Consider the following 15,170-nt stretch of genomic DNA (forward strand, 5'->3'; position numbering starts at 1 on the left):
GTCTATGTTAAATAGCTATTAATGTGATTTTCTCTGCTGGAAATTACTTCATCTAATTTAATAATAGCTTAAATGATCAAATCTTCTAGCCCACACTGTTCGAACAGTGTCTCAAATAAGACAAGTCCATTCAATTCAATTCAATTCAATTCAAATTTAGTTGTTGGCTACAGCGCTTTTCACAAAACATATAGTTTCAAAACAGCTTTACAGAAAATGCATTTCAGAAATGTACATATAAAAATACAGTTAGTTAGTCAGTCATTTATTAATCCAACAAGTAGCTGCATAAAAGTACGTGCGCTATTTTTAAATTAGCCAAGGCACGTTTTGCGTTCAAACGGGCAGACGTGCAGACGTTCAGACGGGCAGACGGGCAGACGTTCTCCACACGCACGTTATCACGTCTTTAAGCTTGGTTAGGAAAGAAATGACACAAAGCGAGCGCCATAAAGCGCGAGAGACAAAACACTTCACATCAACAGCATCCGCGAACAGAGACTCAAAACAGCACAGCGTCGTGGCAATGTCTGGGTTCGGTGTGTGAGGCATCAAATAGTGAGTATGATACTGCTTTCTATTTTGTGTACTTCGTTAATAACGGATAGGGTTTACTTGTGTTATGTTGACTTGTGTGTAGGCGTCGCGTGTAAATTCGAATCTCTGTCCCTCCTTTGAAGAACACGCGGGAAACTTGGCAACTTGTTTAGAACCTAATTAAATGTTACATTATATTAATGCTAACGTAGAGTTAAAACCGAAATAGTGAACTAAAATATAGAGACGAAGAATAAGATTTACTATTATTATTATTATTATTATTATTATTAAATCAACAGCTGCAACCTAATGTAGTTAGACAGGTCTGTTTTTTAGGGTTTTGGATATGGTTTTCTTAAACTGACCTAAATTTAAAACAAATCTATTTTGTTTTATTTTGTTATTTTTTCAGCAGGGAAATTTGAGCATTTTTAATAATTTAATAATTTTATTATTATTAATTTATCCGTTTATGTAGTTGCTTTGGTTCTATTTTCACAAGTTTTGAAAGTATTTTAAAACTGATTGCAAGTAAACCATTCATCATTCAAAACTTTCTTCCATTAGGGCTGTAAGTGTTGTAAAATTATCTATTAATTAACATTAATATATAACCAGTTTTACTACAAATACCATGGTTAAACTATGGTTAGTGTAGCAAAACCATTGCTAATTTGTGGTTACCGTGATTTAGCTACAGTAACCATGTTTTTTAGTTTAATTGAGGTAAAACCATGATTATGGTTAATGTACAGATCAGTTCAATATGCATGATACATGTACAGTTGTTACTCTGAGTGAATTTACAATACCTAACTGAGCTGACATAAAATCCATAGTTTCCATAATACTGTCTTTCCAATGTCAATTAAAATGTTTGATCAATGAACACATGACAATGAAAATTAAACACTTTTGAAAATAGAGTTAAAGCCAGAAAAAAGTGTCCTTAAAACTGTATCATTTTTTTGTGTAATAAGGTTTGCTATTTCATCAATACATTTTTAAATGTGTTGTTTTGTTCTAAACAGTTGTGTCACATCCACAACTAGGACATCACTAAATCAGATTGTGACTACTGGATCCTTCAACTGTTATTGGTTTCATGGAATCCCGACCTACTTTCCTTCATCCCCCTGAAAATAATGAGCCCAAGGTATGCTGGGAATCTGAGTCCCAGCACAGAAAGGGAAACCACTCTTCTGGAACCAGGACAAGACTTGTAAAGAATCATGGGATTGAAGTACAAGCTAAAGAGACGGAGGAGAGATCCACCTCCAGGGAATCCGCCGGCCATGTAAAAAAACTAAAACACAATGCATTAGCCACCACTGCCATTCAAGCCGCAGAACTGCTCTCTGCATCCTCAGCTGCATCAAAAATACCCACCATGCACTTAGCGTCAACCAAGCAGGTCACTGCGGGAATAGCCAGTGCAACTGCTATGACTAAAACAGCATCTAAAAAAACAACCAAAACAACTGCAGTTGGAGTGGAGGTCTTAAGTTTATCCGGCCAAACTGCACCCAGTGGGAGAAAACCAAGATCCCCAAATGTGAGCCATGAGAAGAAGCTACAAGCGAGTGCAAAAGCATTTCCCAGTAACATGCAAAAAACTGCCTCAGCATCTCATATCATGGGCTCCACAGACTTCCCCAAAACGACGCTTCAAAAAACATCATCCACTTCCCAGATTTCCTCAACCGACTCTCCCAAGAGTCTCAACCGGACTCTCTCACACATTCCCAGAGCAACGTCCAGCCCCAAACTTAAACCACCCCATCCCGCATCTCTTAAAATGGATAAAACCGAGCGGAATAGAAGAGTCACGAGCAAAGAGGGACAGCTGTCGACGACTTCTCCAAAAGATAAAATGACTGACACGTTGGTGGAGAGCAACCTGCAACTGGGGACAAAAGCAGCAATGGGGGAGAGTCCTCAGGAGCAAGAGATAAAGAGTGGGAATGAGAGAGATAAAAAAGACACAGTCCTTCAGGGACACAGTCTTGGAGGAAGTGACGTCATCTCGAACTTGAAAGGTTGCAAAGAAATGTCTTCTCTGTCATTGTATCGTGCCGAAAACCTGAAAGAGCCAGAAGACAAAACTGACGCATATGTCAAGACCCAAGAGAGACACACAGGAAAGAGTCAGAGGCTCTGGGAGAAGAAGGGAAGGGAGGAAGCAGAGTGCGAGGAGAGGAGGAACACAAGAGAGAGAAAGGGGGAAGCTGAGGTTAAGAATGTCAAAATGGCGATTGAGGTCAAGAAGGATACTGTAAAGATTGAAAAGAATAAGATTCCGACACCCAAGAACTTGAAGGATGCAGTGACGATGACAGTCGAAGGTTTCCCGGTGACCATGACGAAGGTTGCAGCACTGCAGGCTGATCTGAAACTGGTGTATGTTGATGTCGAGGTCCAGGCGGTTGTGGAGGTCTGCAGCAGGTCCACACTCACGAGCCCAGTCCACAACGTTCAACCTTGTCAGCTGAACCATGAGATTGACCTCAACTATAAAGCTGGCCTGCACAATGAGCTCAACCTTGACAGCAATTCGGACTCTGATTGGTTGCCGACTGTAGCCTTACCGGACCCCAAACTAACAGAAGCCAAGCCTAGATTTCTAGGTCCACCCCCTTACAAGTCTCCCAATAGTCAGAAACCGCTTCAACACATCTGTCAAATAGAGATTGAGCTTCATAGCAAGTTTCCGCAACCTCTCGGTTCGGTCCCCACCCAAGTAACCTCTGGGGACTCCTTGAAGCCACTCAAATCTGGGGGAACAGCAGGGGTGGTTGGAGAAAAGGAGGAGAGTGGTGCACCTCAGGAGATCGTCTGGGATGAGCAGGGAATGACGTGGGAAGTCTATGGAGCGTCGCTGGATATGGAGTCCCTGGGATTTGCCATCCAGAACCACCTGCAGTGTAAGATCCGTGAACATGAGCGTCGCATCGGCACGCTCCGGAAGTCTATATGCCTCTCCGAACAATCGCCCGGAAAGGGCAGGATAGGAAAGAAGAAGAGGAATGTCTTTAGGTCGCTGTTTGGTGGATCTAAGTGCTGCTCAAAACCAAGACCCAAAGAGGAAGCAGAAAAGTGATTCATTGTTATGTAAATGTATTTTGTAGATGTGCTTCATGGATGTGTTATACCAAGAGACACCAGACTCGCTCCTGGAGGGCCAATGTCTTGCAGAGTTTAGCGTCAACCCTAATCAAACGCACCTGAACCAGCTAATCAAGGGCTTATTAGGCATACTAGAAACATCCAGGCAGGTGTGTCAGGCAAGTTTGATCTAAACTCTGCAGGACCAAGTTTGGTTACCCTTGTTTAAGACCATGTCCAGGATTTGAAGGTTCTGAAATAGTTTCTTGCCCGTGGCCTTGTCCCAAATGGCGAGCTTAATGTAAACTTACGGTCCAATGACCTACACTTGTTCTTGACTATGAAATGCATGAGACTAGAGTTTCCGATGTAGAGAGGTACCACGTTTGGCCATACTGGTAAAGACTACTACCCAACCGTCAACTTTTCAGGTTTTGGAAGACTGGAAGGTTCTTACATAAGTCTCTTACAAGAGTAGTGCACTCAAAACTGAACCTTCTATCATCATTTACTCATGTTGTTCCAATCCTTGTGTGACTTTTTTTCTTTTATAATCCCCTAAAGAAGAATGTTTTGAAAAACAAAAAACGTTGGACCCCACTGACTTCTACTGCATGCTCTAAATGACCCTGAGACATTTCTTAAAATAAGCTAATAGAGTTTTGGACATCTATAATTGCATTTAAGAGTGAACTATCCCTTCCTGCCTCATAAAACACCAACTTGTAGACACTATTTTGGATTAGCATGTTCACACTGTTGAAATGCAGAGTGGAAATTGCAGTCGTTTCCGAACATTAAAAAGTCCAACATCCAACTTTTGGAAATGTTGGTATCCGTTGAGGCCATGTGAACTAGCTTAGTTAATGCATTCACTTAATCATTAAACGACGAGTGTATTGTTCACTTTTATGTAACTATTGAAAGTTAGATCACATTTTTTCATTTTTGTACAATATTCACTATTAGTACTAACTTGTGTAAAACTGAATTTTACATTTTTACAAGTTTTGTGTCACTTTTCTTTAAAAAAAAAAAGTGTTGGTTTGACAACAGTTTCTGTATTACACTGTTTTTAGGAATCTTGTAGGTTTTGTCAAAATAGCTAATGACTTTCTAAACGTGAGCAATGATCATGTTCAGTCACTTTGGTCACTCACTTGCACACCTGAGCAACTTCAAGCACTGGTAGTTGTTGTTAATGCTGGTAGATTTTAATCCCAATTGGTTGCTTTATCACTGCAAAAATGCTGTCAGTGCGAGCATCCTTTACATAATGCTGAGCTGATAATCACTGTAGAGCACTTTAATGGATTAAAATAATGTTTGTGATGTTCTACATGATGTGAATTTTGAAGTTTTTTTTCAAGTTGAATTGTTAAAAATCCTTGTGCATGAGTCTGGTCTTTGTTTTCTGCTTTGAGAGCCCCTTTAATGATGATTGAGTCCTTGCACGCTGTATGATTTTCATGTTATTTTTACCATGGTATCAGGACTTGACTGAATGAGGTCTTTGTGTTTTTGTGAGAGCTCTAAGTGATGGCTGCTGAATATTTTATCCTTTTTGTGTGAGGGAGCAAGATGTTGATGTTGGGTTTACAGAAGCAAGCTTGGTCTAAATTTAGGTATCTTTGTTCTAAATGATGTCTGAAGTGAGTCCTGCTGTAAATTTTTTACTCGGGAGCAGTGGTGCAGCACATACAGCTACCATGTCCTGTGTTAGTTTGACATTATGGACCCTATGGAGCATCTTCCCTACATACTACAGTGAGATGAACTGTGCACCAAATGATGGTGTGATGGCGCTCTCTGTACAGTATTTGTGTGGCAGCACGTAAAAACATTCTGGTGAGCATTTGTTCAAAACCTCTAGCACTATTAGTTATAAATAAAAACAAACTTCTCCTATTCAGCAATATATAAAGAAATTTAAGGTTGGATAGAGTTCACCCAAATGAAAATTTGCTCAATAAATTGATTGAGTTTGTATCTTTATCAGATTTGGAGAAATTTAGCATTGCATCACTTCCTCACCAATGGATGCTCTGCAGTGAATGGGTGCCATCAGAATGAGAGTCCAAACAGCTGATAAAAACATCACAATAATCCACAAGTAAAAAAGTATTTTGTAAGGAACAAATCCATGAATATGTTTTAACTTCAAACCATTGCTTCTGGCTAAAATATGAGTCCACAGTCCATAATAACACTTCCTCCAGTTAAATAAAAAGTCCATGTTGTCACATTAAAATCCATCTACAATATTTGTTTAGAGCTGTTTTGGACTGTTTTTGATACTTGATCTGTGCAGATTTCTCTCATGATTCAGACAAGACAACTTTTTACTGGAGAAAGCAATATTATGGATAGACATTTGAGGTTAAACGTGTCTTAATGGATTTGTTTCTTACAAACACAGCTTTTCACTTCTCAAGATGTTAACTGATGGACTGGAGTGGTGTGGATTATCGTGATGTTATGATCAGATGTTTGGACTCTTATTCTGACGGCACCCATTCTGGATCCATTGGCCTGCTAATTTTCATTCCAGATCCTACAGAAAACGGGACGTGTTGCCACAAGTCTGATTCCTATGTGCTACAGTAAGTGCAGCATTTCATCAGATAATCTTACCTTAACATTTATTTGCTACCAAGCAAGTGCTGCTGTTTGCTTAAGAAAACACGAATCTCTTGCAATTCATGTTATGGTCTCCTCAGGAATAAGTTATTTATAGTGTATTAAAACGTTTGAGTTTTGAGTACTTGCTGATCTTTTATTCAGGACTTCTGCTGTGTTTACAGCAGAAACAGGCTGTGATCCATCTGTGTGTGTGTGTGTGTGTGTGTGTGTGTGTGTGTGAGAGAGAGAGATAAGAGTCCAAGCACACACACACTGGTAGTGTTTCTGTCCCTAATACATGTTTAAATCAACCACATTTGGGACTGTTAGCTACACATTTTAGTTCAGTTATTTTTTATGCTCTACAAAGAAACTGTTAATCATAATACAATAATATGTTGGGGATAATATGTTTTGTTTTATGTTGGAATCATATAAAAGTAACACCAAACATTCCATTTATCATGTAATTAAATCAAACCGTTCGAATTCAAGTCGGTAAGAAAATGATGTTGGACAGTGGCGCCAAAAAAGAAGAAGCTTGAGCTAAACCCTCACACACCCCCTCATCTGATTGGACGAGAAGAGTGCAAAGGCGCCTTATGATTGGATACTGTCGTGTAATGGAATGTGAATACCCTTCTGTGTATGCTACAGAAATTTAACAAGCGCATAGAATGTGTTTCAGAAGGGCGGGGCTTAGCAGCTAGTGCACTGTCTCTGATTGGTCAGGTAGGATTAGTCTAAATATAATTTCTTAACGTTTCATTGTCCACTCCCTAATTCCCATCCAGCGATTGCCAAAGTGTCTCTCAGCTATTATTCCGGTTTTAATTATTATCCATACCCACTTCTGAAGCACCGTTTGACATCTGATACGTGTTACTTTACTCAGCGCTGCTCAGGATCGACCAATCACAGCCGTTTGCGTTTATCTGGTTAGCGTTTCAGTTACTCCAAAATCTTTTGAGAATACTTTTGAGCCGCATAGCGCCCCCTGGAGCAGGACTTGTTTATTAATGTAACTAGTCGACACACTTTAACTTAATTTGTGTCACTCCAGCTGGACAGGAGACCGAGTCTGACACCGACAACTTTTCAAACTAAATGATAAACCTGCTTATTTGTAGCAGGTAAGTTACTGTAAATTGTTTTCATGTATTTTTGCGTTTGTAATAAGCAGTGACGTTTTTTTTAAGCATCCCGTGAAAACTGGTAACGTTACATTAGCCTAAATGTTTTGACGAATTATTAATACTTAAAAAAATGCGTTATATTATTATTGCAGGTTCTTTAACTATATTTATTAATTAGACATCAAGTCAATCAGGCTGTTTAAGTAAAAACACTAAAAACATACATATATAAAATATAAATAAAATATAAAATAAATATTTGTTTATCCATGTTGTTTGCGCATTTTGGTGTATGTTTTTGGTGTGTAAGTGTTGTGATTATTTTACTGTTTTCACATAATACAGGCATAAAGTTAAATTAAGGTTTAGAAAATAATTCAAATGCGGCAAAGTAAAACACAAACAAACAAACAATCATTATTAAATAAATAACTTGAAATAAAAAGTAACAAATAAATAAATACCAAAAACATCAGGAACAAAGCTAATTATATATATATATATATATATATATATATATGTGTGTGTGTGTGTGTGTGTGTGTGTGTGTAATTTAAATAGTGCGTGCATTATGCAACATTAACATTCATTGCAGAACGTCTTGTTATGATACAACATCAATGTCAGAGTCAATGTCACATGGTCCAGTGACGTCACTTTTACAGTCTTGTGCTAGCATGTGTTTGTTTGGACACGAAACAGACGTCCCTCAAAGATCAGCAGTGACACACAGCTCGTGCATGTGAACTTGGCCTGAAGAGGTCACTAGGGGTCATTCAGATCAACATGCACAAACTGACTTTAGTTCGCAAAATAATGTTTATTTATCATTTGTGACCTGGACCACAAAACCAGTCATCAGCTTTATAAATCCTCCTGAAAGACAAATAAATGAGCTTTCTTTGATGCATGGCTTGTTACGACAGAACAATATTTGAAAATCTGGAATCTGAGGCTGCAAAAAAATCTAAATATTGAGAAAATCACCTTTAAAGTTCAAATGAACTCTTAGCAGTGCATATCACTAATCAAAATTAAAGTATTGATATATTTATGATAGGAAATGTACATTTAATATGATCTTTACTTAATATCCTAATGATTTTTGGCATAAAAGGAACATTTATAATTTTGACCCTTACTATGTATTGTTGGCTATTGCTACAAACATACCCCAGATACTTACCACAGGGTCACAAATATTGACTTGTTTTGATGGATGCAGTATATTTTTCTTCAGTTGTGGTCATGGGTTCAGCAAATACACTTTATTTTAAGGTGTCCTTGTTACAGTGCAATTATATGTTTAAGTACTAACTAATAGTTTACTACATGTACTTACTCTAAGGTTAGGGTTTGGTTTAGGGTTACTTGCATGTAATTGTTGCCTACATGTAACATGTGAAAAGGACACCTTGAAATAAACACACTAACTGTGAGTTTGATTTTATGGACAGGAGTCCCGTCTGAGGATCATCTCGATGTCCGTCTCAGTGGCCTCAGTGTCCCGTCTGCTCCGATGCAGTCTGTCCTCGGTGGGCCGGAGCACCAGCGGGGGGGTCCGGTGGAGCAGCACTCGTCTGGACGTTGATGGAAGCGGACGTCCAGCCACGTGGGACTCGTTCGGTATCTGGGATAACCGGATAGAGGAGCCCATCCTGCTGCCTCCCAGCATCCGCTATGGGACCCCCATCCCACAAATCAGCCTGTCCAAGGTGGGCTGCGCCTCCCACATCGGCCGCCGACGCGACAACGAAGACCGCTTCCAGACCAGCAGACTCACGCATGACATCCTCTTCTTCGCTCTGTTCGACGGACACGGAGGACCACAGGCCGCGGACTTCTGTCACAAACACATGGAGCAGCACATCCGGTACAGCAGTGACCTTCAGCTCAGTTAAATACGTTTGACCCTGGCAGAAGACTTACATTCTGCTCACGTTTTTTTTTTTTTTTCAGGACAATTTGTCCTAAATGGTATTTAACACTAAAAATCAATAATACTAATAGTGATAATTAACCAAAAAGTACAAAAAAAAAAAACACAAAAAAAAAAATTTCTGGTAAAATCTTTATATGTATATGAATTAATATTAACATAAATCTACTATATTTCTTGCACATAAAAAAAAACATGTTTGTAAAAAAAAATTGTATTAAATAAAAAAACCCGAAATGTGTATGTTTTAAAAAATATATTGAAAACTAAATTAATACATCTTAATACATAAAAAAATAAAATAAACATGAGAACGTTTAAAAACTGTATTTAACAAATATAAAAAGAAATCAAAATGTGAATGTTATAAAATCTATATATTTTAATGTTTTGGAAAAATTAAGATTAAAACTATATTAAATAAAAAATCTGGTAAAAACAGTAAACATTTTATAAGTCACACATTACATAGAATAAACAAATAAACACAATCAGTTAAAAAAAACCTGTATTTAACAAATATTTTAAAAAGTTAGTAAATTTAAACATTAAAAATACTGTTTTAAATATAAAAAATCTGGTAAAAACAGTAACCCTTTAACATTAATATATGTATATTAATTAACATTAATATACATATTTTTCTCACACATTACAAAAAAACTCAATATTTTTTTTTTTACTATTTTTAACAACTATTTAAACAAATTACAAAATGTGAATATCTTAAACAGAATTTAAAAATATTATATTAAATCAGGTAAAAAAAACGGTGCAGTTTTAACGTTAATACACATAAAAATGGCATTTGACAACTATTTAAACAAATTACAAATATGAATTTTATCAACAGTTTTACATTATAAGCAGTTTTTCTTTAACATTTTTTGTGTACTTTCCTAAATCTCAAATGTTAAAGCAGAATATCATGCATAAATCATTTCATTTTACCCTCAATGAGAAATGGTCAAGAAAAACATCCTAAGTTCATGCAGTATTATAACATACATTTTTTTTTCATTGCAAGTGAAATGACAAGGATTTTGTGTTTTGTAGGGATTGTTTGGAGGTGGAAACAGATTTACAAGCAGTTGTATCTAAAGCGTTCCTGCAAGTGGACGCAGCTTTGGCTGCGGAGCTGCAGATGTACGGCAACGGTATGAAAAACTCACGTTTGTCTTTATGCATTTGACAAACACTTTTATTCAAAGCATCTTGAATTGCATTAAACGTACATCTACAGGGTTCCCAGGATTTTTTCTGCTAATTATAGGTCATAGAAATTCCGAAAGTCATGAAAAATCAGTAAAAGTCAGTGAATTCGGCTTAGAGTGGGAACCCTTCATCTGTCAGTTCATGCATTGATGCACACTTCAGTAAAGTGTGTTTTGTGCATGTGCTCCAGCCTCCCTCATGATGGTGGGCACGACGGCGACGGTGGCGCTGTTACGAGACGGGATCGAGCTGGTCGTCGGCAGCGTCGGAGACAGTCGAGCTCTTCTGTGCAGGAAGGGAAAAGTGCGCAAACTCACCGACGACCACACGCCAGAGAGGAAAGATGAGAAACACAGGTACAGACACACACACACACCAGCGCTCCAGGAATAACACGTTCTGGTATGTTTCGTAATAGAAGAGTGCTCTCTTATGTGCTATTAATAAAAGCAAAGACCTGCAACTCACATTACAACTCACATCCATAAAAACCGTGCATGCAGTGTTACTCAAGCGTTCGTTTGCAGAACAATTTCTGTGTATCACTTAAATAAAAGTTCTGTTTTAGGTTACTGTTTTGACCACTCAGTGGTTCGCACACATTTTGTTACAATATCTTGGATTAGTCTGTAAATGCCAGTAATTGGACCGTACCAAAGATTTGGACACATGTCCTTGCACTAAATACAAAATCTTGAAATATAGTGTAATTTATACTATTGTTACAATCAACAAATTTAAAGATTCTAAATATAATATGAAAGAAATTAAGATAGTATTGTGTTTGTGGTGTTAGCTATATACTATTATAGTTTGTATTAACATGTTAATATTTTTACTCTCATTTTAGGTATAGTAATTTTGTTTGTTTTTAATTTTTAATATTAAATATGCCTATGTAGGTTTTTTTTTTCATTTTTTAAGTTAGCCTCGTCAACTAAACTGAATTTCTTTTTTTTTAGATTCAATCTTTATTCCAGTAAACATTTATTTTTAGTAACAAAAGTATATTTTTAATGGTTTTGGTTTTAGTTAACTATAATAACAGCATTTCTATTTTTCACAGTTTCACTCTTATATTACATTTTATTTGGAATAACAGAAATGTTTTAAATAATTTTAATCAGAAATGTTTCTTAAGCAGTAAATCATCATATTATTCTGATTTCTGAAGATCATGTGACACTGAAGACTGGAGGAATGATGCTGAAAATACAGCGGAGCATCACAGAAATAAAATATATTTTACAATATATTCACATAGAAAACATATATTTTGCACTGCAATATTATTTCTCAATATTACTGATTTTACAGTATTTTATATATATTTTTCAAATAAATGCAGCCTACCCAATATATAAGTAATATCTGTGTTTGTAGAATTCGTCAGAGTGGTGGGTTTGTGACCTGGAATAGCGTCGGTCAGGCAAACGTTAACGGCCGGTTGGCAATGACCCGCAGCATCGGAGACTTCGACCTGAAGAAGAGCGGCGTGATCGCAGAACCAGAGACCACTCGAACTCTAGTATGCACTTGTCACATTATAGCCAACTGCATTATTTCAAAATAAAAGTCTGGCTTTTAACTTGTGCTTTATTTCATTTAGTGTAATTTCAAACGTTTTATTAGCGTTTAAAGAGTTAATTCACCCAAAAATGAAAATTCTGTCATTAATAACTCACCCTCATATCCATGCACATATGTTGCATACATTGTTTAAATAATTTTTTTTTGTTTTCTTTATGCAAAAAAGTAGTTTGTAGGTTTGTAAAATTACGTTTTAACCCCTGATGTCACATTAATTATTTTAACGATCTCCTTGCTTTGTTTCTGAGCCTTGATCGTGTAAGGATCCTTGCTGTCTATGGGAGAGTCAGAGAGCTCACGGATTTCATCAAAAATATCTGAATTTGTCTTCTGAAGATGAACAAAGGTCTTACGGGTTTGGAACGAAATGAGGCTGAGTAATTAATGTCAGAATTGTAATTTTTTCGTGTGAACTATTCCTTTAAGTGACTTGAAACATAAAATGGCGCATAACTCCATGCGTAAAACGTCTCAAATCTGCTCTCATTGTTCTCTCACGTCTGTAGTTGCATCACGCTCACGACTCTTTCCTGGTTCTCACCACCGACGGCATCAACTTCATCATGACCAACGAGGAGATCTGTGATGTCATCAACCAGTGCCACGACCCCACCGAAGCGGCAAACGTCATCGCTGAGCAGGTTTAAAACTTAAGTCATAATTTGACAAAGTAAAAATGGGATACTGAAGTTATTTCCTGCCATCATTTGAATGAGGCATAATTTTGCTGTCGAAATGGCTGAAAAACTACTTTGAATTTTGTGCTTAAATATGATCAAGATTCCAATTATATTCAAATTTAAAGTGCATAATTTCAGCTAGGGGGAAAAAGCTTCAAGGCCACAAGAGGGCGCATCGAGCAAAATATTACTAATGCACATTTATTCAAAGTAATAAAATGACACAACTATCTTTGAAAAAAGTGCATAATGTTTAAAAAAAAAATCTAAATGAAATATAATTAAGTTGCGTAAAAAATTATTATCGAAACGAAACAGCATCATGTTTGTATGTTTGTATAGTTTAATACGAAAGACCGAAAACCAATGCAACGTTTTTGCATTCAAATTAGACATATATTCGGAATTCGAATGTTTATTTGACAGCTCTACTTTGTTGCACAACGGTGTAAGATTCCTAAAGTAGAGTTTGTGTTGTTCAGGCTCTGCAGTACGGCTCGGAAGACAACAGCACAGCCATTGTCGTCCCATTTGGAGCCTGGGGAAAACATCAGAATGGCGAATATACGTACAACATGAGCCGAAACTTTGCCTCCATCGGCCGCTGGTCCTAACGGTGGTCAAAAGATCATCTCAACAAGAAAAAAAAAAAACTCCCATTAACAACCTGTTCTCATAGTAAACAAAAGTCCATCTGTATGAACACCAGTCTGAAGATCAAAAAAACAACTGTTCTTCTGCAACTCTCCATCCTAAGCGAGAGTAAAAGTGGTAGATTATTATTTATTGTTAGGGAACATTCATTGCGTTAAATAATTACGTCATTCTTTCACGAAACATAAGAAGATTGAATTATGTGTATGTAATTATGTCAACACTAAATAAGGCCCATCAAACAAAAGTTCATTCATTTTTCTTTCCCATATAAATCTAGAACAAATGAGTCTTCATAACTTTTATTTATTGGCTAAAACTGTTTATACAGAGTTCTGGCATGAAACTCTAGATGGCGCCTTCCGATAGGTCTAACTCAATCTGACCTAATGACATCATTATCACATGGCACAGCTGATTGGTTCCTTCCTGTATCGGAAACCAATGAGCTCGCTGCTTAGCATTCAAATATATGACTTGGGTTTACCGTAGCAGTTGCAGCTTGCTTCAGAAGCCCTCCACCTTCCCCAGCTCCACCTGTGTAGATCTGCTACGAGGTGATTCATGCATGCTATATGTGGATTATTTCATGTATGTTATATTTGGAGCAGCAATGTTTCTTACATGCTCACAGCAGCATGTTATGGATGTATTGGCAACAGCAGCAGCAGCGTAGCAGATCTATTCTGCCAAGACCAAATACATTAACATTGTAATGTCCATTACCATGCCAATCCCTCCGAGAGTTATTATTATGCTATTACTGAATATAAAAGTAACTTGTGAAATATACCAACCCATACCTGTGCACACGCATTCAATAAATAGTTAATATATCATAACAGTAATAATAATAATTATGATTATAACTATGTTAAATAGTAATTGTTTATTTTTTTAACTTAGTAAAATACACACATAATATGCAAACCGATTTTGCAAGTTTGCATTTTGTAATGCAATATTATAGTTTAATGTAATTATTTGCACTTTATCAAGGTGCATCACATTTATCGTTGCACAGCAAAATTTTGTGGGTGAAATTGAGTCATTCCAATAGAAATCCGCACAATTGAGTGTTTTGCGTGAAGATGTCAAGATTTCTCTCATATTCAAGTTTTTTAAACAAATTCTAATTGACACAACACCCTTTTCAACAACGAAATACGGAAAACTTTCTTGTGTTTTGGTCATTCATTTGCACGATGATGCCGTTTTGGGGACCTGAAAAAGCTAACTTTTTAAAACGTGTTTCAGAGTCCTTGTTTTTGAAAATTATACTGTTACTGCCTCCATATAAACTTTAAAAATGCAAATTTGTAAAACTGGTGACATCGCTGTGCACATGCATATTACGTATTCATTCTATAGGCATGCTTGAATAGGTATTGACGAATGTTTATGTTTCATTACAAAGTGACATCGCCATCTACAGGCCTGGCATAATACAGTGTTTTTAGTAATTTATGTGGATCCGCGTGAACTGGGATCACTTTGACGACATTGGTGTCTGTATGCAAAGTTTTAAGTTTTTAGTACAGATGTCCTGTAAATGTACCCTAAAAGTGTAAAATGTTAGTTATCTGAGCACAATGGACATTTTTAGTGCCTTACTTCTTTGTCAAGTCAAGTGAGTAATACTAAAGACATTTGGTTAAGTTGATCCCAAAGTTTTGCATTGGTGTACAG

General features: G+C 36.9%; 2 protein-coding genes across 4 annotated transcripts in view; both read left to right on the forward strand.

Moving 5' to 3' along the window:
* The window catches only part of gprin3a (GPRIN family member 3a), a 14,529-nt gene extending 10,857 nt beyond the window's left edge, over positions 1-3,672 (forward strand). For 2 of the 3 annotated variants that reach the window (XM_059528482.1, XM_059528483.1), the window contains one exon: positions 1,572-3,672. In XM_059528482.1, coding sequence (XP_059384465.1) covers positions 1,646-3,640 — 1,995 coding nt within the window. In that variant the 5' untranslated portion in view covers positions 1,572-1,645 and the 3' untranslated portion in view covers positions 3,641-3,672. Of the gene's footprint in view, positions 1-455; positions 559-1,571 lie in introns of those variants that run through there. The other variant, XM_059528484.1, reaches the window with a different exon arrangement.
* A 3,618-nt stretch (positions 3,673-7,290) lies between these two features.
* On the forward strand, positions 7,291-13,731 carry ppm1ka (protein phosphatase, Mg2+/Mn2+ dependent 1Ka). The gene is made up of 7 exons (XM_059528485.1): positions 7,291-7,400; positions 8,861-9,276; positions 10,399-10,499; positions 10,748-10,913; positions 11,941-12,085; positions 12,654-12,788; positions 13,310-13,731. Exons 2-7 carry the CDS (start codon positions 8,885-8,887, stop codon positions 13,439-13,441), a joined length of 1,071 nt encoding a protein of 356 aa, XP_059384468.1. The 5' UTR covers positions 7,291-7,400; positions 8,861-8,884; the 3' UTR covers positions 13,442-13,731.
* The last annotated feature ends 1,439 nt before the right edge of the window (positions 13,732-15,170 follow it).

This window comes from Carassius carassius, chromosome 37 (assembly GCF_963082965.1).
Source record: "Carassius carassius chromosome 37, fCarCar2.1, whole genome shotgun sequence".
Lineage (NCBI taxonomy): Eukaryota > Metazoa > Chordata > Actinopteri > Cypriniformes > Cyprinidae > Carassius > Carassius carassius.